Source organism: Eurosta solidaginis, chromosome 1 (assembly GCF_040869045.1).
Source record: "Eurosta solidaginis isolate ZX-2024a chromosome 1, ASM4086904v1, whole genome shotgun sequence".
NCBI classification, from domain to species: domain Eukaryota; kingdom Metazoa; phylum Arthropoda; class Insecta; order Diptera; family Tephritidae; genus Eurosta; species Eurosta solidaginis.
Genome location: NC_090319.1, coordinates 336,606,752 through 336,633,917, shown reverse-complemented (window position 1 = coordinate 336,633,917; position 27,166 = coordinate 336,606,752). Strand labels below are relative to the sequence as shown.

Genomic DNA, 27,166 nt, shown 5'->3' with positions numbered 1-27,166 from the left:
TATATACAACAACATTGATTAATAAAGAGCAGACTAAAGTCCTTACTCGCAGCCACCACATAACTTTACAATAAACCAACAAAATCATTCATCTAACTACATACATACTTAACTAACTTGTTCTTATTTTATTTTCACATTCGATATAAATTTTTAATGAACATACAAAACAACTCCAATCAACAACAACTTCATTATTATTACCTTATGAACAGTACGATTTGGTCGCAGCCAGATTTTTCCTCCTCAGAAACCGGTCTTACTTACAGTGTTGCGCGCACTGGTCTTACAGCTGCTGGTGCTTGTCGTCAACATCGCAATCTCCAACGCAAATTAAAACAAAATAAACAACAGCATCAGCAGCCAAAGCAAATGCAACAACAACAGCAACAGCAAGTGCAACTTTGCGGTAAGTCAATGAAGACAACAAGTTCTTTTATTCCAGAATCGGTGTGTTCATCATCGTCGCATACACCATCCACCGCTATTGCAGCTTCACCAAGTAGTGATCAACAGCATCAGAAACAACAGCAACACAACCAACAGTCAGTCCAGCAGCAGTCGCACCATCAACATCATCATGCACGAAATCATAATCATGCATTTAATTCTCATCTTAATCATTACGTTCATAGTGGGCATGCGCAACAGCAGCAGCAGCAACAACAAACAAAAACGGAGTAAGTATGACCATGAAAAAATGTGGGTCAAACGTTTGCTAACAAAGAAAAAAAATTTGTAGTCGTGTACCCACATACTTATACAAAAAATGTGGTGTACAGCGCCTGGCGACTTTGCGAGTCTACTCCACTAAAGTCTAACCAGTTTATTTCGACCCGTTAAGCGAAGGTTGATTGGAGATACATATGTATGTATCTTTAAAACCAAAATTACCCGATTGTTACATAGAACTTGATATTAGTAGCAAAAGAAGAAAAGTTACCGAAGAGAACTTTCATAGCCATATAAAGTGAGGAACTAAAGTGGACTCTATCAGTTTTCAAATCAAAACGCGCCAGCTTTAGAGTATCTGGAGCAAAGTCATATTTGAGACTGTTCATTTCTTAAGAAACTATCTAAGGCTGCCAGTACCTACGCTGGGACCAAGTGCGCTGAACAAAGAAATGTTTCCTCCATCCCGTATCAGCATGAAACGAATCCTTCTTAAGTATAAGAAGGAGTTTGCTCGGCGCTAGTTCACAATGTTGGAGGTTTAGCTGTAAGCCTCGCAGCAGCAGTGAAGTTTTCCTCCTTCAACTGCTGTTCTTGCACTAATGCCAGGTTGTCTGACATTACATTTCCATTTTTCAATCAACATCGGCTTATTGGCACGTTGCAATCGATTAGCGCCCCATTTAAAGCCCTCTCATAGAATAAGGTCGCTTTGGTTTCTCCGAGTAAACAAAAGTCCCCTTGCAACCTCACTGTGGCTTGTCAACCACTCCTTCCGCTCTGTTCCCTATTCTTGCCATCTTTCCACTACCTCCCTCCTCTTTCTACTCTGCAGCTTTCAGGGAACTTTCGCAGTGCGGTAAAAAACACGCTTATCATTACTTAGATAATGTTTGGGAGACATATTTAGCTGCAATTATTGAAGGCTCGGAGCCGTGCTAAAAAACTCGCTACAATACAGGGTGTACTGAATAGCGGAGACACGCAGTTCTGTTGGCAGGGTGTATAACCTATAGCTAGATCGGTTGCGATGATTCGTGAACTCACACTATATTCGGTCATCGAAGTGGAGACGAGTGTAGAGATAAAATGGAGAGACACATTTCAGTTGCAACTGAGTATAATGCATACTGAAATTTGGCAGTGCTAATTTTCTGCGCAACAATTTCATAAGTTAAGATAAATTTACATACCTAGCAGTCCATATAAAGTTTAAGTGCATATGTATATACATGTAAAAAAGAAACACAGCTTTTGTTTCTTTAAGAGTTCTTCATTTCCTTTGTCTTACTGCTGTAAGAGGTGGATGTTTAAGAAGGTGATCGCGCGTTATGCTTCCACATACTCGAAATTTAGTCTGTTCAAATTGCTTTGGTTTATTGAAATATATTAAACTAATACATCAAATTGCTTGTGAAAACTCAAGGTTGTGTTTTTTTCAATTCACAGCCAACGACCACGTGAATACATTGATGTGCCACTTCCAAAATCTGTGACAGCTAATCGCTTGGCCACATTGGACAACGATACCACTACATCGCCATTTGTACTCAAATACAACCCAAGCCAACCGGTGAACAATATGTAAGTATAAAACAAAGCAATACTTAAAAATAGTAATAAAACAAATTATATATAGATATGGCAGTTGATCGTGAATTAATCCAAATTCTTTTAATAGTGTGTAAAAACTAGGCGATTGGGTCCATGAGGACCTTACATACAGAAGTTTATTTAACGACCAAACAGAAAACCCCTATGAAAAACAGGACCTATGTTATGAAATAACTCCGTCATCATAGCAAATACTAGAAGCTTCCTAGAACCACTTGCTGTTTCTAGATCTGATAGTTATATAACTCCTAATAGCTGGAGCATTAGGCTGGCAAGCGCAGCATTTCCAACCGCATTTCCTACATCTGCTATCACTGACCAGAAGGCCGTGTCCAGTCAGAATACCCGTAAACTAGGCGGTTTTGTAAATAAAAATCAATAACTGGTACTTTGAGACGCAGGTTTCTTGGATACCGTATGTCATAACTTTACAATAGCATATTCAAATAATAAAGATGAAGCAAAAGTATAAAAGTTCCTATTTACCTATTTAAGATCACTTCACCCATGTGCCCGTCCTTTTATCCAACACCACGTAAACAGGAAGCTAGAAGCTTTGAAACGAAACTGCGTTGGCTTATTTCTTACACAGCATTGTAAAACTTTCGACTGGTTAAAGATAACCGTGATCTTCCTTTACTTTGCTGATACTCATTATCTTATAATTGGGATTCCAAGACCAAACTATTTAAAGATCTAAAGTTACATGAATGAGCAAAAAACTTTGCAGAACGTCTATGGAAAAAATTCGTAACGTCAACGTAAGACGAAGCGGAGCCACCCGCATTTTATAGTAAGAAAACTTTTCCTAAAAGCATTTTTTTACAGATTAGAGTAACTATTTTTTTATAAAACTCACCACAAATTTAAGGAAAATTTTGAACATACTCTCTGATATATCGAGTTATACAATAGGGTTTTTTTACATGTATATGCATCTATTACACAAGTATACGCGGTTTTGGATCTAGGCAATTAAAAGTGGTTTTTAAGACAATTTATGACGCTGAATCCGATTCTTCATTCCGTTTTTTAAGGCTGATTCTGGGTTTTAATATAGTCAATAAATTCATTTTTAAAGGTTTTTGTCAAATAATATTTATTTTATTAACTTAAAAGTAACAAATCAGAAACGAAGATTGGTGGAACTTTGCCTTTTGTATTGTTTAGTACCTGTTTCGCGTATTAGAGTCCAACAGTAGTCGCTCATCATGCCTTCATCCCAAAATCCTTGGTATCGTCATTCCAATGTTGGCTAGATCTTGGTGTCCTTGGTCTCCTTGCTCGTCGCTCGTATCACCCAAGTTTTCGGGGAAAAAATCGAGATGGGAATGCAGAAAATGCATCATTAGAGACATTGTAGCTCCAATCTTTCGATAATTTTCCAACATATCGCCAATAATTTCCTTAAAATAAGGGGATTTGTGATTACCAAGAAAGTGGTGAACGATATTTTGAAAAGATGCCCATCCGGCTGTTTCATCGGGTGTTAAACATTTTGTGAATGTTTTATCAGCCATTAATTTTCTAATATCAGATCCGACAAATATTCCTTCTTTGATTTTTGCATATGACAATTTAGGAAACAACTTGACTAAGTACTGAAAAGCCGCTCCTTCACGGTTTAATGCTTTGAAGAAGTTCTTTATAAGGCCTAGTTTAATGTGAAGAGATGGCAGGAAAATGTCTTGTGGATTTACAAGTGGTTCAGCGGAGACGTTTTGCTGTCCAGGCTCATATTGAGTACGTCTTTGCCATTCTTTTCTCACATAATGATGTCCAGTTGCGCGGCTATCCCACAAGCATATAAAACAACAAAATTTGTTAAATCCAGATTGCGTCCCTGTTAAGATACCAATTACGTGTTGAAATAAATTTCGGTATCCATGACTTATGAGTGTTTGCTTTTCTGAAACCAAAGTAGTGCAGATACGCATCTTCGAGCGCATTTGTTATTATTTTGCTACTTGTTTTAATCATATAACAACCACAAACGTAACAAAAACACTTTGCAACACTGTCTCTGCATTTTAATTTGCTCTAATCACTTATATTGTTTTACAGTTACAGTTTAAATGACTTATCAAGCAGTGCCACTATTTAAAAGCTACCATAACAGCACAAAGGTGCTATCATGCGAGAACTCGGAAACTAGAATCAATCTTAAAAAACTGAATGAAGATTCGAATTCAGCATATCAAATATAGTAAAGAATCGTTCTTATCTACTCAGATCCAGAAGTTGACCTGAATTTGTAAACTTGTGTTATCATCACTTAAATAATGTTTAAGAGACTCGTCTAGAGGAAATTATTGAGGACTCGCGGCAGTGGTTAAATAACTCGGTACAAAACGGGTTGTGCTTAATAGCGGAGACACGCACCTCTCTTGGTCATAGTGTATATGAATGCAATGAATCGTAGACACACATACGTTTCTGTCATAGAAGTAGAGAATGGTGTAGAGATAAAATGGAGAGACACATTTCAGTTTCAACTGAAATTTAGCAGTACAAATTTTCTGCGCAACAATTTCATAAGTGTAGATAAAGTTGTGCACTTGGCAGTACATGGTGGAATCACCAGGTGAAGTAAATAAAAAAAGACAAAAGATGTGCGCTATCTGAAACGGTAGGGATGTATTTTCAACGGTCAGAAGAGCGTACAATTTATACCCGCTTTTAAAAAATAGGAGTGGAAAAAGAAAAGCCTTTCTACGAAAGCCATTACAGAAACTGTTTTTTTTTTTCAGTATATCAGTCAGCCAGGGCAAAAAGAGATACACAGGGCCAGTGCGAGCTTATATTACTTTTGTCATGGAATAAAAATAAAAAACTTAAACTGTGATGAGCAGTAAAATTCAACAATGCGTCTAAAGTAAGCTGACCTCAACTTCAACTGCAGTTGAAGCTTTCATCGAAAAACCGCAAATAAAAGGGAGAGGTGTTATGTTAGTTGAACTGTAGTAACTTTGCACACCTAAATGGGGTTAATGAAAGGTTTTACAGTCACACTTGGAAGAGATCGTAATACTTTTAAATGTATTTTCATCCCTAAAAATCCATATTATTTCCATATGCTCTGTTGTTTGTCGTTGACAGTCGGAAGTAAAACCTATGCCTTTCTAATATACATATCATACAAACTTGATCAGAAGATCCCCGAAAAGCTCTTGACAGTTGAATTCATGTTGTTTAATTAATGCTACCAAGTTATTAATTCCTAAAATATGACAGGGGATATAATAGCCTCGCGGCAGTCGGCCTAAAACCAGAAGATGCTGATCCGATCGAGCCGGATTCATTTATTCTAAACTACAATCCAAACTGTAACATTCCTCTTATCTTACATACTTACTTACATACTTAATTGGCGTTTAATCGTTTAAACGGTTATGGCCGTCCAACAAAGCGCGCCAGTCACTTCTTCTCTCTGCCAACCGGCCGGGTTTTTACTTAAATAAGGTGTAATTCGCCAGTTTTGGTGTTCTTGATGCAGGAATCACAAAAACATTTCTTGAAAGTCTTCAGTATTCGTAGCGCTGCACAGGCGAAAATCCTTGTTGGATATGTCGTGGATACAAATAATTTGTTTTAATTTGTATAATAATGGAAACATCGAAAATATGTACGTAATAGCTTAGCACGGCCTTACTTATGGAAGCCAACACCAAACATACCCAAATGATGAATCTATGTAATTAAATCCAGTAAAGGTCCATCGATATTCACCTACCATGTGGTTTATGTGAAAACAAGTCAGGAAGGCTAAGTTCGGATGTAACCGAACATTACATACTCACCTGAAAAAAAGTACTAAAACAGCCATATTTTACTCCTGAAAAATGCAAAAACAACACTTTATCGGGGACAACATTGGTGAAAAATTTTCAGATAGCCGAATGACAGAACAAAGAAGAATTTAGAGCGAGACAATTGACGGCTTACTTCACCTGGTTTTTCCACCATGTTGGCAGTTCACGTAAAGTTTTAACGCATTTGTATATACATGTAAAAAAAATATACAGCAAATATGTTTTTTGAGTTTCATAGCGTATTGAGTAGGGCACTTGATTGAGATGTCCAAAGACATATGAAAACGATTCGAAAACTAGCAAAGGAACAATTATATAACTTTCTATTCGAAATAAATAAATAAATTTGCGTCGTGTTCCTACTTTTTTTCCTACAAATTGGCGGGATGGGACCTACTTGCTTAATGCCGACTCCGAACGGCATCTGCAAGGCAGATGAGCTTTCATGGAAGAAATACACTCGGAGTGCTTGCCAAACACTGCCGACGGTTGACCCCGCTTAGAAAAATGTTCTTCTAATTGAAAAAACTTGTTTCTAAAGTTTTTGATGTTGCTTTTTCCGAGGCGTGAACCCAGGATCTTCGGTGTAGTAGGCGGAGCACGCTACCATCACACCACACCCTTATATCTATACAACACGTTTTGTATCATGATTTCTATAATACATTTATATCAATTTTATTAGCTCTCCCAACGGTTATGATGCCTCCATGTTTTCATTACATTCGCACGGCCAAGACTCTGGTGTAGATTTTCTCAGCAGTCGTGAGTTGTATGAAACTTCGCCGGATTCATTCAAAACCAGTTCGGGTAATTCACAGAGTTTAAATAAATTAGACTTACTCTGCCCGCGACATGCTAAGCACAAGCACAAGGATAGCAGCAACAACAATACAAGTGGTAGTGGCGGTAGTGTAACTGCAACAATGGGAAATGACAGCAGGTAAAATGAAAATTGGCAACTATGCTATTCTAATATACTACTTATGGCCATTTTGTTATGTAAACTTTAAAGTTTATTCGTGCTATAAAAATGTTTTTCGTAAACGAAATTTTGTTTCTATAATATTGCCTAATTACTATTTTTCTCGTACTTTGCTTTGTACTCATCGCAATAGTGATAACTATGAGGATTCACTCAAGAACGAGGAACCATTAGTGGCATCCAATTGTCGTAACCCACACGACATGCACAACTCGCAGTGCGATCACCAACGACACGACTATCAAAATACCAAATTTGAAAAACATTCATGTGTGCGTCATTCTTTCTCCGGGGTTAAAGATGATTTGGTGCAGAATTCGCCGCAAATTTCGCTACGACCTCGTGGTCATATATTACGCAACTCAATGAACGATTTAGAAGAGCGCTTACACAATTTAGAGCAATCCTTTCGACGTCCCATAGATTTTGAGAAATCTAGTTCGATTTATTAAGATTTTTATATATACGTATATGTATATATTGCATATTCTATAAATATGTATTTAAATTAAAAATTATATGCGTACTTGTAAAATTGTTTTTGTATATGTAGTTAGCTTTAAAATTTAAGCGAAAAGTACCTGTTATAAGAGTATTTCAAAAAGGAGCAAAAGGAAGAGCAATAAATACGAATTTAACCAAAAAAATATTTAAATAAATAAAACATTTAATGTGTTAGTATAAAATTTATTAAAATAATACATTGATTCAATATATTTAATACTCAATATAAACATTAAAAAAAAAACTACACACTAATTAGCCTCAAATTCAGCTGAAGAACTTCGCCTTGAACTCTAAACAACCCTCCCAATTCTCATCGGCGCCTGGTGCAGATTTCTTGACATTGGCATACCATTTGGCCACATTAGCATACTTACTAAAATCAAATCCGGCTACTTCAAAAGTGGACACTGTCGCAAGTATAGAAAGATCGGCTAAGGTAAGTGCATCACCAGCTACATACTTGTGTCCTTCGAGGAAAGTATTTAGCAGGTCAAAAGCTGATTCAATTTTCTTGTACAACTCTGGATCAGCAGGTGCTTTGGCAAATAATTGTGGGTAATAATAGTCAGCGAAGCTCTTATAAAGTGTACCCATATCGAAATATAAACGTTGATTGATAACTGCTTTCTTTTTGGGGCATTTAGGATATAGCGTATCATCTTTGCCATATTTCTCAGCCAAATAGACCATAATTGCGCGTGATTCCCAAAGTGGGAAACCATTGTCGACCAGCGTAGGAATAGTGTGTTGTGGATTTAGTTTAAGATATTCTGGTTTCATGTGCTCGCCAGCCATAAGATTCATTGGTTTCTTATTTAAGTTGAGACCAAGCGCTTTTGCGGTCATTATAACCGATCGGCAAGGGGCAGAACCAGCTGTGTAATAGAAATCCATGTTTGTACTTGGTGTATTTATGTTTGCTGCAATTAAAAAAATGTACACATTTTTAGTTGTTTATGTAAATGTAAGTAAGTAAACAAATTCATACATACATATGTATGTTTATTACGTTAATGTATTAGGCCAAGGTTTGATTAAAAGACTGATAAAAAAATACATAATAGCATGCATTTGGCTTTCAGCTAAAACCTTGAAAAAAACAATTAGATTTCTTAATATCAGCGATGACTATTTTCATTATCACGCTATTTTCGGTACTGTATATGGCAATCCCGACATAACTAAATGTCATGGCTTAGGTATTTTCTTCTTTTCGCAACAACTAGAAGGTATATTTTCTTTGTAAACCCGTGTATTCTCGTGTATTTTTATGCGCTAAAGCCAAAATTAGCATCAGAATTTTCCTAAAAAGTTGTGTTTCCACCCTTATATATATATCCGTGGTGTGATGGTAGCGTGCTTCGCGTACCACACCGTATGCCCTGGGTTCACACTTCGGGCAAAGCAACATCAAAATTTTAGACATAAGGTTTTTCAATTAGAAGAAAATTTGTCTAAGCGGGGTCGCCCCTCGGCAGTGTTTGGCAAGCGCTCCGGGTGTATTTCTGCCATGAAAAGCTCTCAGTGAAAACTCATCTGCCTTGCAGATGCCGTTCGTAGTCCGTTCAATTTGTATGGAAAATCAAGAGGAGCACGACGCAAATTGGAAGAGAAGCTCGGCCTTAGATCTCTTCGGAGGTTATCGCGCCTTACATTTATTTATTTTTATTTTATCTATTTATATCTGCAAGACAAATTTATTTAGGGCTCGCATATAATAAGTGCCTTCGCTAAGAAAAGTTTTAGATTAAAGTATTTTATAACTTATGTACAACAGCGAACACGAAAACAGCAATTTTTATAAAATTTCGTCCATTAGATTCTTTTTTTTTTCAATAATTAAAAAAAAAAACTTTTATGAATTTTGTAAGCTATCCAAACTATTAATCTAAAAAAATTTTTCGAAGAAATGCGAAAATATGGGAAAACTTTACGAAAATTTCGATCTTTTTTTAACTTTTCTGAATATTTATGGGTATACAGTTTTGTTACCCCATCATTTGTAGTCTAAAGGCTTGGTTTTCTCGAAAGCGGTGCCGTTATAAAACCTTGCAGTGTAAAAGTATTTATGTGGAAACTAAGAAGACGGTGAAGTTCACCGTAACGTAATATAGCGGCAGAACATAAAATATTACGGCCGTCAAGAAACTCGTTAAACACCGTTTTTTGCCACCGCTATTGTCAAAGCGGTTAACATTTTGTCATATAGTTAAAATTATCTATAAAAAAATTAAAATTTTTGAAATAAAATTTTCTTCTTGTACGTCCCACTCGAACAAAAGAAATAATCAAATATGAATACTTTTGTTGATCTAAAACTGAATATTGTTTTCCAATCACATTTTGGAATAATATTTGAATCAAATGTGTTTACTTTAGGTGATCAAAAATTTATAATCATTTTTCAATCAGCTTTCGGAATCTTTTCCGACTATCTTTGTTGACTGAACAAAAAATTTTATACTTGTTAAAATTTTACTTTTCACTGAAAATCTTTTTTTTTTTTCACGTGCACACATTTTTTCAATCATGAAGTTAGAAAAATATATAAAATTTTTTTTTATTTATATAATAATCGAATGTACCTAAATTTAAATTTTTTCTTGTCACACTTATGCTTCTACAATCACAAAAATTTTACAGGCTGTCTTGTTTTGATTTCGAATGCAAAACACAATGCGAGCATTTTCTATTAGCAATATAGGAGTATTACATATATGTCAAATATGAATAAAAAGCGTTTCGAAACATGAATCAAAAATGATCACATTTATGGTACATTTTTCTCCCGACGATACATTAATTTTCGAATAGAAAATACCTTTAAATTTGAACGCTTTCAATCATCTTGGGGTATGATATTTGAATATTTTATGATCAACAAGTAAGGAAGGCTAAGTTCGGGTGTAACCGAACATTACATACTCAGTTGAGAGCTATGGAGACAAAATAAGGAAAATCACCATGTAGAAAAATGAACCTAGGGTAACCCTGGAATGTGGTTGTATGACATGTGTATCAAATGGAAGGTATTAAAGAGTATTTTAAGAGAGAGTAGGCCATAGTTCTATGGATGGACGCCATTTAGGGATATCGCCATAAAGGTGGACCAGGGCTGACTCTAGAATGTGTTTGTACGATATGGGTATCAAATGAAAGGTGATAATGAGTATTTTAAAAGGGAATGCGCTTTAGTTCTATAGGTGAACGCCTTTTCGAGAAATCCCCATAAAGGTGGACCAGGGGTGACTCTAGAATATGTTTGTACGATATGGGTATCAAATGAAAGCTGTTAATGAGTATTTTGAAAAGGAGTGATCCTTAGTTCCCTAGGTGGACGCCGTTTCGAGATATCGCCATAAAGGTGGACCAGGGGTGTCTCTAGTTGTACGATATGGGAATCAAATGAAAGGTGTTACTGAGCGTTTTAAGAGGGAGTGGGCATTAGGTCTATAGGTGGACGCCTTTTCGAAATGTCGCCATTAGGGTGGGCCAGGGGTGACTCTAGAATGTGTTTGTACGATATGGGTATCAAACGAAAGGTGTTACTGAGCATTTTAAGAGGGAGTGGGCATTAGGTCCATAGGTGGACGCCTTTTCGAGATATCGCCATTAGGGTGGGCCAGGGGTGACTCTGGAATGTGTTTGTACGATATGGGTATCAAATGAAAGGTGGTAATGAGTATTTTAAAAGGGAGCAATCCTTAGTTCTATAGGTAGACGCCTTTTCGAGATAACGCCATAAAGGTGGACCAAGGGTGACTCTAGAATGTTTTTACGATATGGGTATCAAACGAAAGGTGTTACTGAGCATTTTAAGAGGGAGTGGGCACTAGGTCTATAGGTGGACGCCTTTTCGAGATATCGCCATTAGGGTGGGCCAGGGGTGACTCTAGAATGTTTGTACGATATGGGTATCAAACGAAAGGTGTTACTGAGCACTTTAAGAGAAAGTGGGCATTAGGTCTATAGGTGGGCGCCTTTTCGAGATATCGCCATTAGGGTGGGCCAGGGTGACTCTAGAATGTGTTTGTACGATATGGGTATCAAATGAAAGGTGGTAATGAGTATTTTAAAAGGGAGTAATCCTCAGTTCTATAGGTGGACGCCTTTTCGAGATATCGCCATAAAGGTTGACCAAGGGTGACTCTAGAATGTTTGTACGATATGGGTATCAAACGAAAGGTGTTACTGAGCATTTTAAGAGGGAGTGGGCATTAGGTCTATAGGTAGACGCCTTTTCGAGATATCGCCATTAGGGTGGGCCAGGGGTGACTCTAGAATGTTTGTACGATATGGGTATCAAACGAAAGGTGTTACTGAGCATTTTAAGAGGGAGTGGGCATTAGGTCTATAGGTGGACGCCTTTTCGAGATATCGCCATTAGGGTGGGCCAGGGGTGACTCTAGAATGTTTGTACGATATGGGTATCAAAGGAAAGGTGTTACTGAGCATTTTAAGAGGGAGTGGACATTAGGTCTATAGGTGGACGCCTTTCCGAGATATCGCCATTAGGGTGGGCCAGGGGTGACTCTAGAATGTTTTTACGATATGGGTATCAAACGAAAGGTGTTACTGAGCATTTTAAGAGGGAGTGGGCATTAGGTCTTTAGGTGCACGCCTTTTCGAGATATCGCCATTAGGGTGGACCAGGGTTGACTCTAGAATGTGTTTGTACGATATGGATATCAAATTAAAGGTATTGATGAGGGTTTTAAAAGCGAGTGGCCCTTAGATGTATATGTGAAGGCGTTCTCGCGATATCGACCAAATGTGGATCAGGTGATCCAGAAAATCATCTGTCGGGTACTGCTAATTTATTTATATATTCAATAACACTAACAGTATTCCTGCCAAGATTCCAAGGGCTGTTGATTTCGCCTTGTAGAACTTTTTCATTTTCTTCTACTTAATATGGTAGGTGTCACACCCATTTTACAAAGTTTTTTCCAAAGTTATATTTTGCGTCAATAAACCAATCCAGTTACCATGTTTCATCCCTTTTTTCGTATTTGGTATAGAATTATGGCATTTTTTTAATTTTTCGTAATTTTCGATATCGATAAAGTGGGCGTGGTTATGGTCGGATTTCGGCCATTTTTTATACCAAGATAAAGTGAGTTCAGATAAGTACGTGGGCTAAGTTTAGTAAAGATATATCGGTTTTTGCTCAAGTTATTGTGTTAACGGCCGAGCGGAAGGACAGACGGTGGGCTGTGTATAAAAACTGGGCGTGGCTTCCACCGATTTCGCCCATTTTCACAGAGGACAGTTAACGTCATAGAATCTATGCTCCTACCAAATTTCAAAAGGATTGGTAAATTTTTGTTCGACTTATGGCATTAAAAGTATTCTAGACACACTAAATGAAAATGGGCGGAGCCACGCCCATTTTGAAATTTTCTTTTATTTTTGTATTTTGTTGCATCATATCATTACTGGAGTTGAATTTTGACTTAATTTACTTATATACAGTAAAGATATTAAATTTTTTGTTAAAATTTGAATTTAAAAAAAATTTTTTTTAAAAAGTGGGCGTGTTCTTCATCCAATTTTGCTAATTTTTATTTAGCACATATATAGTAATAGTAGTAACGTTCCTGCCAAATTTCATCATGATATCTTCAACGACTGCCAAATTACAGCTTGCAAAACTTTTAAATTACCTTCTTGTAAAAGTGGGCGGTGCCACGCCCATTGTCCAAAATCTTACTAATTTTCTATTCTGCGTCATAACGTCAACCCATCTACCAAGTTTCATCGCTTTAACCGCCTTTGGCAATGAATTATCGCATTTTTTCGGTTTTTCGAAATTTTCGATATCGAAAAAGTGGGCGTGGTTATAGTCCGATATCGTTCATTTTAAACAGCGATCTGAGATGAGTGCTCAGGAACCTACATACCAAATTTCATCAAGATACCTCAAAATTTACTCAAGTTATCGTGTTAACGGACGGACGGACGGACGGACGGACGGACGGACGGACATGGCTCAATCAAATTTTTTCTGGATCCTGATTATTTTGATATATGGAAGTCTATATCTATCTCGATTCCTTTATATATGTACAACCAACCGTTATCCAATCAAACTTAATATACTCTGTGAGCTCTGCTCAACTGAGTATAAAAATTTCAAAAAATGCTGGCTGGGGTTTATTTAAATATTAAAATAAACTAAAAAAAACCACGCAAAAATGCAGAATTAAATTTTGCGAATCGTTTGCCGTAACTGTTCGTAGTTTCCAGCAAAGCAGTGCCGCTGAAAAAGGTGAGTATACCGGCCGCTCTTTAGCGGTCGTGACATAACGCATCGCTTTTGGAGGAAACCAAGCCTTAAGTTAGAGATATCTCGAAATTCGCACCGATATTTGAGAAATTATTTCAGGAGAAAGTTTTAAATTTTCTTCCATATTAAAAACTGAAGCTAACAAAGAAAATATAAAACACTCTTAGGAGAAATAATTGACAAAAATGAATGCGGATTTTGAGAGACCTATAACTTGTATTTTGTTTGACTAAAATGATCTGCATAGCTTCAGTAACAAAATTCATAGACATTTTTGCCCAAACTATAAATAAAAAATAAATAAAAAAAAAGAATTTATTTGCGAAATTTGACAAAAGTTCTCACCACTATTTTCGTATTCTCTAATGAATATTAGTATATCAAACATATTTTTCTTTTTATTGAATTCGATTCGACTCATTTGTAAACTCGGAAGTGGTCTTTCCCAGCAAGCCTTTGAATAAAATCCAATCATAAAACATGTCTGGAGGTTAGTTTTTTCCAGAGCTTTCTCTGTGAGTATTTGTTGAAGGTGCTGCCTATATCGTAACTATGTGTTTTTTTAACTGAACTGAGATACAAGAAATAGTCGCCTAAGATATGAAATGCAAAGCATCGATACAGTACTAGTTTCCAGTATGGCTCTACAAGCATCAGGATCCCGATCCCGTCTAACCTAAAAGACGCGATATTCACAGTATCGGTTCCAAATCTATAAGACAAATGAGCTATTCAATACTGAAGTACAATAGTTGCATTCACTTGCAAATGGGAGGATGTCATATTCCACTTCAAGATTAGGGGTTTCTCTCAAGTTCCTGGAGGCCTGCCCAGCACTGTTGAAGTGCGACAGCCAATCTTATTTTGGCAATGTTAACTGGTGTGTTGCGGTAGACTTACTTGCTAAGCAGTTGTTTCTTTTTCTGTTTTACGAAACCCAGTGGCGGTTCAAATAGCACACAGACATAATGACTGTATTTCTATTTTTCATTTTTCATACTGTGGCGAATGTTGACATCACTAAGCTGTTAGTAAATAATCACGCAATAACAAAAACACTAATACATGAACACTTCAATCATCATTTACACACATACAAGCGACGAGAAGTACATGCAGACACATAACCAGCAAATCGAAGTGAAGAGGTATCTCACACACGCACATGTGGTCATGAGCCGAAGTTCTTACTCACACATACAAACGCATATAACTGATTACCAAGCAGGAGATACCAGAGTTCTAGAAAGCGAGACGTCCAGACCTTTGGAGAAATATGCGTACGAGGCAACAGAGAGAATAAAAGCAGCGCAAGCTGCGTAATAACGAATCAGTTTGATTTAAACACGCTATTGTGAGGTGAAGTATAATTGTACTACTCTCAAAGTAGTCTAATAAAGAACATTTGCAATACTGAATATTGGAGTTATTTATTCGACAGTTCAGCGATAAGAACGTTAGCAGAAGGTGCTTAATAATCAGGATTTCCCTAAATTCGTTAAAATACTCTAAATAGAGAAAAAACCAGCCTAAAGTTAAGTGACTCATTTTTGAGTCTGAGACAACTTAAGTACAGATTGGCAAATCTTCGCAAACGTGGTTTTCCAAAATGGGAGCCACAAGTAAACAAAAGATTAGATCAAATAACTCTTAACAATTTGGCTAAAAGTTTACTACATCCTTGTACTATAAACATAGCAAGAGTATACTCAGATATAATTTCATTGTGTTTAAGTACAACTTTTTTAAATAATTTGTATAAATGTTAGTAGAAAAATACAAATCCCGAAATTCCGAAATTTTCGTGATATAAAAATACACAGAACTGACATCCATAGTAAGTAAGTATGTATATAATAAGTATGTAGTTATTTTCTATTCACTCAAATTATGATTCAGCCCAATGCATGTTTGATTTCATTCATTCTTTTTCCTTTATTTATTTTGCTGTTTTATTACTTTTTTTGGAATCGCGTTGTTCAAACGATAAAACAACTTGATGCACATTAGCCACTCCGTTATTTTCCAAGGCTCTGCGGTCAATCAACTCAAATTATTTTTTCTCGCTGTAACATTTTCTGAACAGGTTTTATGGCATTTTTAATCAATGCGGCGCACAGTGTCGTCGTCCCATATAAGCGCGGTCAAAAGTACTTATCCTGTTGAAATTTCACGATAGTTCATAATGGAACCTCCACTTATTGTAGAAAATTGCCACGCCCCCCACACTTTGACTATAAAGTACAAAAAGTAAAAGTAGCACCTCGTCGCACATTCTTCTAGTCTTAATTTTGATAATCTACTCTTAATATAGGATCAAAATTCACTTGATTTCTGGTTCTTTTTATATACACGGTACCCATTACCTGATCGATGAATAAATAAAAAAGGACGGTGGCCATGTTTGGAAAACTTCCAAACAATACCGATCTTTTTTGTAATATCTGTATTTACAAACAAGTTCTAGATTGGCATTTGTTTTAGTTACCGTTTTTCAGAAAAAATATGGGCAAAGTTATTAACTCTCAAAATTATCGTCGTAACGGTTTGAGAGAAATACTTTATTTTGTGATTTAATACATTTTATTTGAATGTTTTCTGAAAATACTAGAGTACCCGGCAGATATTGTTGTCTTCACTCTCTTTCCAATTCTCCTCTACTATATCTTCCATTTTTAAATCTTTCATGAAATGATCCTCCTTAAAGGAGGAGAAATAGGTTCACCTGTAAGGAAACCTAAATGATCAGGATGATGCGCTGAGTTTATTTATCCATGACCGCCTGTCTATCTGTCCGTATGTCTGTATGTTTGGACGCAAACCTATACCTCAATTTTTGAGATATCTTGATGAAATTTTGTGAGCGGGCATATTTAGCTGACCGCTTAATCATTCGTCGGAACCGACCGGATCGGACCACTATAGCATATACCACCCGTAAAATCTCACATAAGACATAAGTCATACAATGTTGTCTAAAAAAATATGTATCCCATACAACCGATTGTTCAGATAATAGGTTTAACGTAATTTCCTCTTCATTTTAACCGCTAAATGCTTGACATTTCTTCAGATACTCACAAATACTGTGTATATTATTATCTAAAAAAATCATCAAGATCTGTCGTATATGTATATATTATATGTATATCCCATACAACCGATTATTCAGATTTTATAACTTTTTAAAGTTTCAATTCATTATTGCTCAGATTCAATTGTGAATGGTATGAGGTCTTCGGCACAGCCGAAGACAGTCCCGTTCTTACTTGTTCTTCTTATTCTTGTCCATACCTTATTCCATGTACATATCTTCTTCTTCACTCTGAATGTTTCTCTCTTATACTCCCAATAAATTCCTTTCCCTCAGCCTTCCCACATCTTTCTTCATTCACTTCCCTTCTCTAGGCTCCTCTACTTCCTTACCTCTCCCTCTCCTCTCTCTAATTTTCATCCTTTCTCTATTTTTTTCTCTCCTTCTCCAATTCTCCCCACTCTTTTTCATCCTATGACCTTTTGTATAACTCTCACTTTCCCTCTCGCTCTCTTCTTAGCCCTCATCACCACATCGATACCCATACTGTGAAGAGACATTCTGGGACCTTATACTTACAAACCTTTTACGAAATTAACGTAGCCTTGATTTTTGAAATTGGTTCATCCGATCTTGAGTTATAAAGTTACCAACAGTGTCTACCTAAATGACAAATTTCAAACAAATAGCACCATCCTGGTTCACTTTCCAGAAAGAAAGGCTCCCAAATATCAAGCTGGTTGCAGAAGAACTATACGATAACTATACTGAATTTCAAGAAAATATATTCATTAGTAAGATTTTTTCCTAGGGTTTGTATTAGTTGATGGGAATTTATGTACACCTAGATGTGCGAAACACTATGGGGCGTTTCACGTGAAGTGTTCCCAATTGAAAAACTTGATATCTGCAGTTTTTACGAAATTTGGTGAAATGAATAACAACATTGGGTATATTAACTGTCAAATAGAAGGGACCAAATGAAGTGTCAATTTAAATTTTTTAAAAACTTTAGACCCACTTTTGTTAATATTGAAGATATCAAGTTTTTGGATGGAGCAATTGACGTGGAAACCCCCATCTATAATTTCCATGATAAAAACGTCATTAGCGTTTTTCCGCATAGAAAAAAATTTCAAACTTCTGAACTGTACACATACATATTTATTTTTTTTGTCAAACAAAAACAAATTTGAATATTTTACTTTGTTAATTTTTTTGATTTCCTTTTGTTCTGAGATTGATTTCTAAATTTTATATTGCGCAAAAACTTCAATAAAAAAGTCATGGCTGACCTGAAGAGAAAACGGTTATACCTCGTTTTTTTTTTTTATGATGGTAGTTTGGAACATCGACGACATTGTGATATCTTCTGCATAGCTGTCAAAATTACAAATAGAATGGATCACCTATGCCTATAGTGATTTCATCCTGTATCCGTTTCTATCCGCCGCTGAAGATAGCCCGCCCTATGCGCCGCCATATTGAACATCGGGTCAAAACGCTGCCAAAACGCTAAAAAGTAGCCATCTTGAAAATCCTGTCAGGCAGTTTACGGATATCACACTTGTTTTATCCACAATGATCGACAATGGTGTGTAGTTTTCACTAAGTTACGTTTTTTAATGGAACTTGACATTTTTAGTTAACCATTTTTTTTCACTATATTTTTTCTATAGTACAATAGTTGCATACCAGCTTGTCAGAATAAATGTTTGCATTTACAGGTTTATTACACAAAACCGCTCACAATCACAAAAAACACATTTCCCTTTGATATTATGGATTAAGCTGAACTTATTTATGAACTTTACAGCACTATTTATGTACACCAATATGTGGGTATGCATATATTTATGTAGGTATGAATATCCGCTTTTACTAAGTTTTTCCCAACTTACCTTTACGATGAAAACAAAATTGGCAATTTAAAGCTTCAACGACTTATTAACAACTGATCAAGCCGTTCGAGTTGTTTCTCTTTTATAGTAGAAAATTTAAGCTTGGAAATAAAAGCGGCCGGCACTTTTATAGAACGCAAAAATGTTACATATGTATCTAGGGTTACCAACTTTGTAATATTGCAGATATTGTGAGCCGCCATATATTTCGTATTGTTCTTATTTCGACCTATCCGCATAAAAGTTTTGTTAACAAGGACGTATCTCACACATTCCGTTAAAAAGGCCGTATCTGATCGAAATCATTAATAAAAGCGTATCTTAGGAGACCTATAGAAAGATTGTAAGTAAAAATATAATTTTTTTTGTCACAAAAGCTATGGGTTTAACTTATGTTATTTACTTTTTACAATCACTTTTTGTACATTTTAGGTCTCTGTTTTATAAGAGTGGCTTCGATAACATAGACTTCTGCTAAGGCTCCCAGTTTATTTATGTACTAAATTTGTTTATACATCAGGGGAGATTGTGGTTATTTATTTGAGGTGTTCTGCTTTTTTTCCACTTTTCTTTCAAAAGGCGGAATTATTTTTGCTGAGACACGCCCCTGTTTAATAAAGTTTTTCTAAAGAGCTTTATGTTAGTTTCCTCGTCACTTGAAGAGGACCTTCGGTTATTTATGCACACTATCTTTATACCATGGGCATGTCGCGAGCGATGACTCTTATAAATTTTTGTCTAAGTATGCCGCATATGGACTGTACAATAAAAGCCCAATGCCATTTAAATATTTAGAAATAATTTGAACATAAGCCCTCATATTCATAAAAAATTTAAAGGGTTTATAAAGCTTTTTAAAATTACATTTCCATTCAAATATTCAATTATAAGAGCTTAATTAAACATTTTTTTTATTTTTCATGAATAAGGGGAAAAGTTTTTTCGAGAATGGTAACCCAGACTTTATATTATATATTTAAATACTCGCACACATTCATGCACTAAGCCTTAGATTGCTCAGTGTGCCTTTAAAACTCATCTCTTTGCTTAAACAATCAACAATTATATGTAAAAGTATACTCACAATGAACAAAATTTTATATTTTATACCCTTCATGAAAATGAAAATGTATAATGCATTAAGCTGGGCAAAGTTTAATAAGAAGAACTTACTGAGTTTGGTTAGGTTTTGAGATCGAATAAGTTATTTTGTTTTGTTCTATCACGATAATTATAACTTACCACAATGTAGCGAAGTGGCCAAAGTTGTGCAATAAAAAAATAATAAAAAAAAAATTTTAAGTTAAACGGTTTTATTGAAAACAATACTTACATTAAGTAATAATTATACTAAAAGCTAGCAAATAATTAGGTAGGTCCTAGGTACTAGTCATCACACTCCTTATCAATCTAGGGCGTTGATCAGACAATTAAATAAAAGCGTTGGACGCATCAAATTTCTATTGATAGTCATAAGTAAGACCAACTGAACCTTAATCAGGTTATGCTACGCCTCACATTTTTAGAAATTTCACGCGCCCAACAGACTACCTGATTCCCTATCTGCGCTTCGAGGGCGATCTTAAGGCCACAATAGAGGTGGACCGTTGGCGCAAGGATGCTCAAATGGCGGACGAGGCGATACATGTGTACACAGATGGTTCCAAAGTAGTAGAAGAAGTAGGGTCTGCGGTATACTGTGCTGATCCGGATGCGTTTTCCAAGCGGAAATAGTAGCCGTAACCAAAGCAGTAGAAACCCTGGAAGAAAATAGCCCAAGCTGCAATCGTGTTGACTTTTATATTGACAGTCTAGCAGCAATTGAGGCAATAATCTCTCATAGCACAGCATCTAAATTCGTGTTAGAGTGTAAGCAGTCCCTGGAGAGAATCGGGACGAGCATATATCTATATTGAGTCCCAGGGCATATGGGAATAGATGTGAATGAAAAAGCGGATGAACTAGCTAAAAAGGGCAAATCCCTTGAAGCTTGCTCAGTAGACGTCCCAATTAGATTGGGCGAGATTAAGCGAAGGGGAGAAATGCACATAATCAAGCAGGAAAGGTGTGGGTTCAAGCGAGGGGCTGTAAAGTGTCGAAGATTATGTGTAGGTCTTACAACCTTAGACTAACAAAGTTGCTTCTATCATTAAAAAGAGAGAACTGTAGACTGATGACGGGTATTCTGACTGGACACTGCCTTCTGTCGTCACATGCCTTTAAATTAGGGTTGGTCAGTGATAGCAGATGTAGGAAGTGCGGGCTGGAGGAGGAAATGATCGAGCACGTTCTGTGCTCGTGCCCTGCCCTTGCCAGGCTAAGACTCCAGCTATTAGGGGTGATACATCTGTCAGATATAGAAGCAGCAAGTGGTTTAAGTCCTAGTAAGCTTCTAGTATTTGCTAATATGACGGAGTTATTTTATAACATAGGTCCTTGTTTTTGACAGGGCTTTTCAGTTTGGTCGCTAAAACAAACTTCTGTAACACTACGGACTTATTCAGTCTATGTGAGGTCCTCATAGACCGGCCAGTTCAACCTAACCTAATTTAACGGTTTTATTTAATTGTTTTATCAACGCCCTAGATTGATGAGGAAATGTGATGACTAGTACTTATGACCTACCTAATTATTTTCTTGCTTTTAGTTTTATTATTAATTAATGTAAGTATTGTTTTCAATGAAACCGTTTAACTTAAACATTTTTTTTTAATTTATTTTATTTTCGAGTTTTTAGTCTTAATTGCTAATTATTCCTCATTCTATTTAGTTCATTTAGTGACTCATTATTTTAGGGACTCTTTCCTGACAATTCGTTACAATCTAAGTCCCCGAACTCCACTTCTACCGGACTGTATATACAATTTTTTCCAAATATGAGCAAAATCGGTCCACAGATACGAGTATTTTTAATATCTCGATCCTTGCCGCACCTAGCGGGATTTTTTTCATAAAGCGACTTCTATTTCTGTATGTAATATGTGTTCGAAATATGAGCCGAATCGGACCATAAATATGATGTTTTTAACATCTCGATCCTTGCACCACCTGGCGGCGACTTTTTTTATAGGTCGCTTTCTATTCCTTTATGTATTATGTGTTCCAACTATGAGCTAAATCTGATCACAAATACAATTTTTTGAATTATTTCGATGCATGCGTCACCTATCGGAATTTTTTCTTATTATTGCATTGTCATCGGGTTCTGAACTATGCTGCAAGTTTGAAGCTTGTAGCTTATTAGGAAGTTAATTAAATTTTATTTACAAAATTCGTGCCAGCTGATATCTCAAAAACATTAAAAAATAGTGAAAATTTAACGAAAATTTCGAACTTTTTCTAGGAGTTTTTTGAATTTTGTTCAGTACCTAGTTTTCCATCCCAATCAATTTTAGATTAATCTCCGATACAAGTGTGAACAATTTTTTTATATGAAAAAAATCCGAAACACTCTTCGTAAAAAAGTTGTGATTAAAAGCCCGCACAACAAAACCAAAGAACCTGTAACCATTGCGAGACTTCAGCTCTCAATTACTATACACACACAATAGATATGGGGGTCATCCATATGCTAAAAACTCCAAATCCAAGAGATCGTACGGCATTATACGTTTGATTTTCATCTTGGATTCAGGAGTATAACCTCTCTAACAGTACCAGTACCCTGGATAATTGAGAGTGCGATGACACCTTATTAAACAATGGCTCATACATAATTGTTCGAAAATCGTAAAATGCCTTACACCAGCGGCGTGCCAAACGCATTAAAAACTGTAATACATCATGGACTTAGTCTAATTTGGTTGAACGAAAGGCAAGGCCCGTACAGCTATTGACTAAGTAGTCTTTTGGCACAGCAATGCCTTATGAAAAGTCGGTGCTGGATGTTTATCCCACTTCAAATTACTCTCAATAGGCTATATCAGAAAAATTTTCTTGAAAATAATAAAAGGTTAGACAGGTTTCAAAATAGTAAGATCCTTAGATATGCGTAATAAAGATAGATATGCGTAAAAGTCGGATTATAGATCAATAACATCCATGAACGGTATAAGGTCTTCCGCACACCCGATGACACTTCCATTCTTACTTGGTATGGTTTAAGTATGTATGTACATATATACAAATAAGTATATGAGTAATACTCGCGACGAAAAACACAAAAAATCCGTAAATATGTATTTTCTTGGTAAACATTTGATTTTTCAGTCGTGCCGTCATAGTAACTTGCCAAATTCTAGCAGGTAGTACATTAGCCAACAAACTGTTGTAGATTTGGGAAATAAGTGGTAATTTTTTTTTTAAACTTCTAATGGCTTTATTGCCGGTCACAATTGGATCTTGCACAAAATATCTAGGAATAATCCTAGTAAGCTGTCGTGGAAGCTCAACGTGGAGAGAAAGTGAAGAAGGCCTCGACGACACTTTATGCATACCCCAGCGGGTTAGGGGGTCAGAATATTCCCGCGGTAGGTATGCCTGTCGTAAGAGGCGACTAAAATACCAAATTCGAGGGGCTGTGCAGCGCAACCCTTAAGGTTGCCAGCACAATATATAGCTTCTCCAAACCCAATTGTCAACCTCACCTATCCGCGGCGAATCCTGTTTCACTAACAGACAAGGCTCTGGCGACCCCAAGCTCCTCATGGAACTTTGGGGTGGGGAGGGAGGGGATGGCCTGAAGGTTTAATGTGGCCACATAAATCGTTCCCGAGATGGTCGGGCTAGCACCTTAATGGTGCTGTGGTACCGGAGCGTACCGGATCTGTATCCGGCAAAGGACCATTACATCGATAACACTCCCCAAAGTATTCGGGGAGCAACCTTATCGCTACAAAAACAGCAACAACACTTTATGCATGTAAAAGAATGCTGGGGTGTACGTTCGTTTTATCGCCCTCTCTTTCTCATTGGGTATTTAAAGCGATTGTAAACACTACCCTATACTATGCAGTTCTTGTTTGGTGGATAGCCACACAAACCAGAACCTACCTCAAACAACTAGAGGGGTTATGCAGATTAGCAATGCTTAGCGAGAGCTGTGAAAACAACCCCGACAACTGCCTTGCGTGCCCTTCTGCACATTCCACCTGTAGACCTGGTGGCAAAGAACATAGCGTTAACAACTTCTATATGTGGAAAACAGCTAAGCACGGGCACGCGACGATTCTGGACGATGTGACTAAGGGGTAATTAAACGGAACACATTACAGGGGTTTTGGACTTCCAGGTTCAGAACATACGATATCCTTCAACGGAGGAATGGGAAGAAGGCCTAGACAACGGAAGGGGCATCACAATATACACCGACGACTCGAAAATGGAAAAGGGAACTGGAGCTGGGATGTACTCAACACACCTACAGCTAAGCCAATCATTCCGACTTCCCGACGCATGCAGTGTATTCCAAGCCGAGGTCTATGCCATAGACAGAGCGGCAAAGCTGTTCCAAGATAGTGCGGTCTCCAACACCCACGTAACAATCTTTGTTGACAGCCAAGCCGCCTTAGGGGCATTTGAGTCCAACATGATAAAATCGGACATCGTGCAGAGGTGTAGAGCCTCTCTGCCTTCTATAAGTCATCTCAATGTCTCCCTTTGATGGGTCCCTGGGCACAGCGGCATTGAAGGGAATTAACTCGCGGATGAGATGGCTAGGAAAGATTCCGACTTAGACATAAGTAAGGTGGAGAGCGCGTCCGACCGCCGCTGAGTTATTTCCTAGGAAAAATCGACGAATATGAGAGCAGGGCAACGGACTTGATATGGATCGCACCAATGCTCTTAGGGTGGCGATGCCAACAAGCTCTCTCTGCAGAAGCTGTCAGGATGAGGTGGAAGAGGAGTCGATCTACCACTTTCTCTGCCGATACCCGGCGCTTAAAAGAAGAAGGCTCAGATTTCTGGGCTCACGCTTCTTCGACAGCCCCGCAGAGAAGGTGAACGTCTCGCTTCTTCTTAGGTTCATCAGGGAAAGAAAGTGGTTCGTTGAGGACCACTAGGAGGTAATGGGGCTAAACGAATTTGCCGTCACCCTGTACTTACTGAGGGCACTCACAATGGACAAAAATGTCTCCGAGTGGAAGTGTGGGTAACACCCACGCACGTTGGGTTAGGTTAGACCTAACCTAACAACTTCAACGCGGCTCAGTGCCTCGGGGCAGTTCGAGCAAGGACCATACGGCCATAGTAGTATAGCCTCATCAATAACAGGACGAACAGACTACCTGATTCCCTATCTACGAGTTAAAACCACAATAGAGGTGGATGGTTGGCTCAAGTGTGCTCAAATGGCGGACGAGTTCGTCCAGAAAATGCATCGATCTTAAATATGTCCTCCGGATTGTTGTTGCTGTAGCAATTAAAATTCTCCCTGAAGGCTTTGGGAATAATCCTTTGCTGGATTAAGATCCGGTACGCTCTGGTAACAAGCATCATTAAGATTCTAGTGCGATCAACTCGCGTACGGTTTAATATGACCACATTGAACCTTTCTTGGCCATCCCTCACATTCTAGTTTCCTGAGAAACTTGGGGTCGCCAAAGCGTTGCCTGTTTAATATATGTATGATTCATTCATGTTTTTAACAGATTTCTCCTCGGCTAGGTGAGGTTGGCAATTGGGTCGTGGGAGTTGTGAAGCTTAACATTTTTTCCGTGCTTATGAACCAATTGAATCGTTATGACCTTCCGATAATCAAATAAGGTCTCGGCGAAAGCTAGATCCCTGAACCTGTTTAAGCTAATAGCTGGGAATGTTTTAACTGTCCAAATGTTCAGCAAAACTCCAATAACCATAATGAGGTCCATACCTAAACATTCTCACCATACTTTCTAGATTAGTTTACTAATTCCTACTATTCCTTTCAAGAGAGAATATGTACGGCGAGACTGGTGCCCGGTCAGAAACAGGCTCAGTCAAAGCTGGTTGGAATACGGAAGTGCCTAGATTTACATGTTTATACATACTTTACGTCTTAGCGTCTAATTGCTGCCAGGGTTGCGAACATTTTGTAAATTTAGAAAAGAATGACGTTTTTCTTTCCAGCCTGTCAAACTGATTGTGTAATAATAAGCAGGGGCCGAAACTGTTATTCCTTTTATAATATAATTCCTTACAAAACTATTAATTTTGGAATTTTAATATATTTGGATCAAGATAAAAATTATTATCGGATTTTTATTTTTTGAGTCCGAAAGAACTAGTTAAACTCGGACTTTTAAAAATAAAAGTCCGGAAATAAAAGTTAAATCCGTACTTTTATTTTTTAAGGCCATCATAAAAGTCCCGCTTGATAAAAAAGAAAAAAAAATTATGATATTTCAGTTCGAATACACTAGTAATCTCACTCCGATCGGAGGACCAAGTAAAGAACCATGTTGTTCCCCTTGATTAGCCAATAAGCGGTAGTTAACGAAATGAGGAAGAAATTGGCGCACTTTATCAAACAGTCAAAATCGAAACATTAGGCAGCAATCAATTTTTTTCTACTCGATTTTTCAATAAAAAGATGATAAAAATTTTTTAAATACTACCTTTATATAAATGGACCAAAAAATAGAAGGCAATTTTTCCCTTAATACAGACATAGTCTTGTTGAATTTTGACTAAAAAACTTTAACAATAGCTCTTGTAAAAGAATTTTGGGATTTAAAATTATAAAGGTGGAGCGCAATCTTTCAATTTAAGGCAAACCATGTACTTGGGATTACCTATTTGTTAATTAAAAATGTAAACACGCGCTCTCCCTTTATAATTTTAAATCCCAAAATTCTTTTACAAGAGCTATTGTTAAAGTTTTTTAGTCAAAATTCAACAAGACTATGTCTGTATTAAAGGAATAATTGCCTTCTATTTTTTGGTCCATTTATATAAAGGTAGCCCTTAAAATTTTTTTATCACCTTTTATTTTCAATGTTTTAGTACTGCAACTTTGATTAGTAATTTAAGTAATTCCTAAGTGAAAATTCTTATCTTTATTTATTTTTTCAACACAGCAAGACTTAAGAGAATTAGTCGAATTTTCGCTGACAACACTGGCGAAAACAACAGAATTCCACCTCGCAACATAACAAGAGAATTCCACCTCGTTTGTCGGCTACTTAATTTTCACAGCTGAAAATCGTGGTGAAATTTGCATACGCCTGAAAGTCTAAAAGAGTCGTGGTGAAAGTCGCGTACGCCTAAAAGTATGCAAGGACGCGCAGTTGGACCTTCAACGAGGTGGAATTCTACAACGCCTTCAACATTCAGGAGGCTAGCCATGAAGGTATGGCCTAATCTTCTAAATAGTTCGACTTGTGCATTACGTAGCTCAAATTTTTTGATCAAACATTGCACTGTCATCGAGCT

At 37.0% G+C, this 27,166-nt stretch overlaps 2 protein-coding genes across 2 annotated transcripts in view; one reads left to right on the top strand and one right to left on the bottom strand.

Annotated features, from left to right (window-relative positions):
- Cad89D (cadherin-89D) overlaps nucleotides 1–8,693 on the top strand; it is a 104,933-nt gene extending 96,240 nt beyond the window's left edge. The window contains exons 11-14 of the mRNA XM_067768005.1: nucleotides 216–680; nucleotides 2,122–2,256; nucleotides 6,784–7,041; nucleotides 7,217–8,693. Coding sequence (XP_067624106.1) covers nucleotides 216–680; nucleotides 2,122–2,256; nucleotides 6,784–7,041; nucleotides 7,217–7,535 — 1,177 coding nt within the window. The 3' untranslated portion in view covers nucleotides 7,536–8,693. The remainder of the gene's footprint in view (nucleotides 1–215; nucleotides 681–2,121; nucleotides 2,257–6,783; nucleotides 7,042–7,216) is intronic.
- LOC137237907 (glutathione S-transferase 1-1) lies at nucleotides 7,750–18,937 on the bottom strand. Its single transcript, XM_067762263.1, has 2 exons — nucleotides 18,815–18,937; nucleotides 7,750–8,510 (listed from the first exon to the last, which is right to left on the bottom strand). The coding sequence occupies exon 2, from the start codon at nucleotides 8,482–8,484 to the stop codon at nucleotides 7,855–7,857; it is 630 nt and encodes a 209-aa protein (XP_067618364.1). The 5' UTR covers nucleotides 8,485–8,510; nucleotides 18,815–18,937; the 3' UTR covers nucleotides 7,750–7,854.
- Nucleotides 18,938–27,166: the final 8,229 nt, after the last annotated feature.

Coding starts and splice junctions, on each gene's coding strand:
- LOC137237907 (XM_067762263.1), bottom strand. CDS start 8,484: ATGGATTTCTATTACACAGCTGGTTCTGCCCCTTGCCGATCGGTTATA.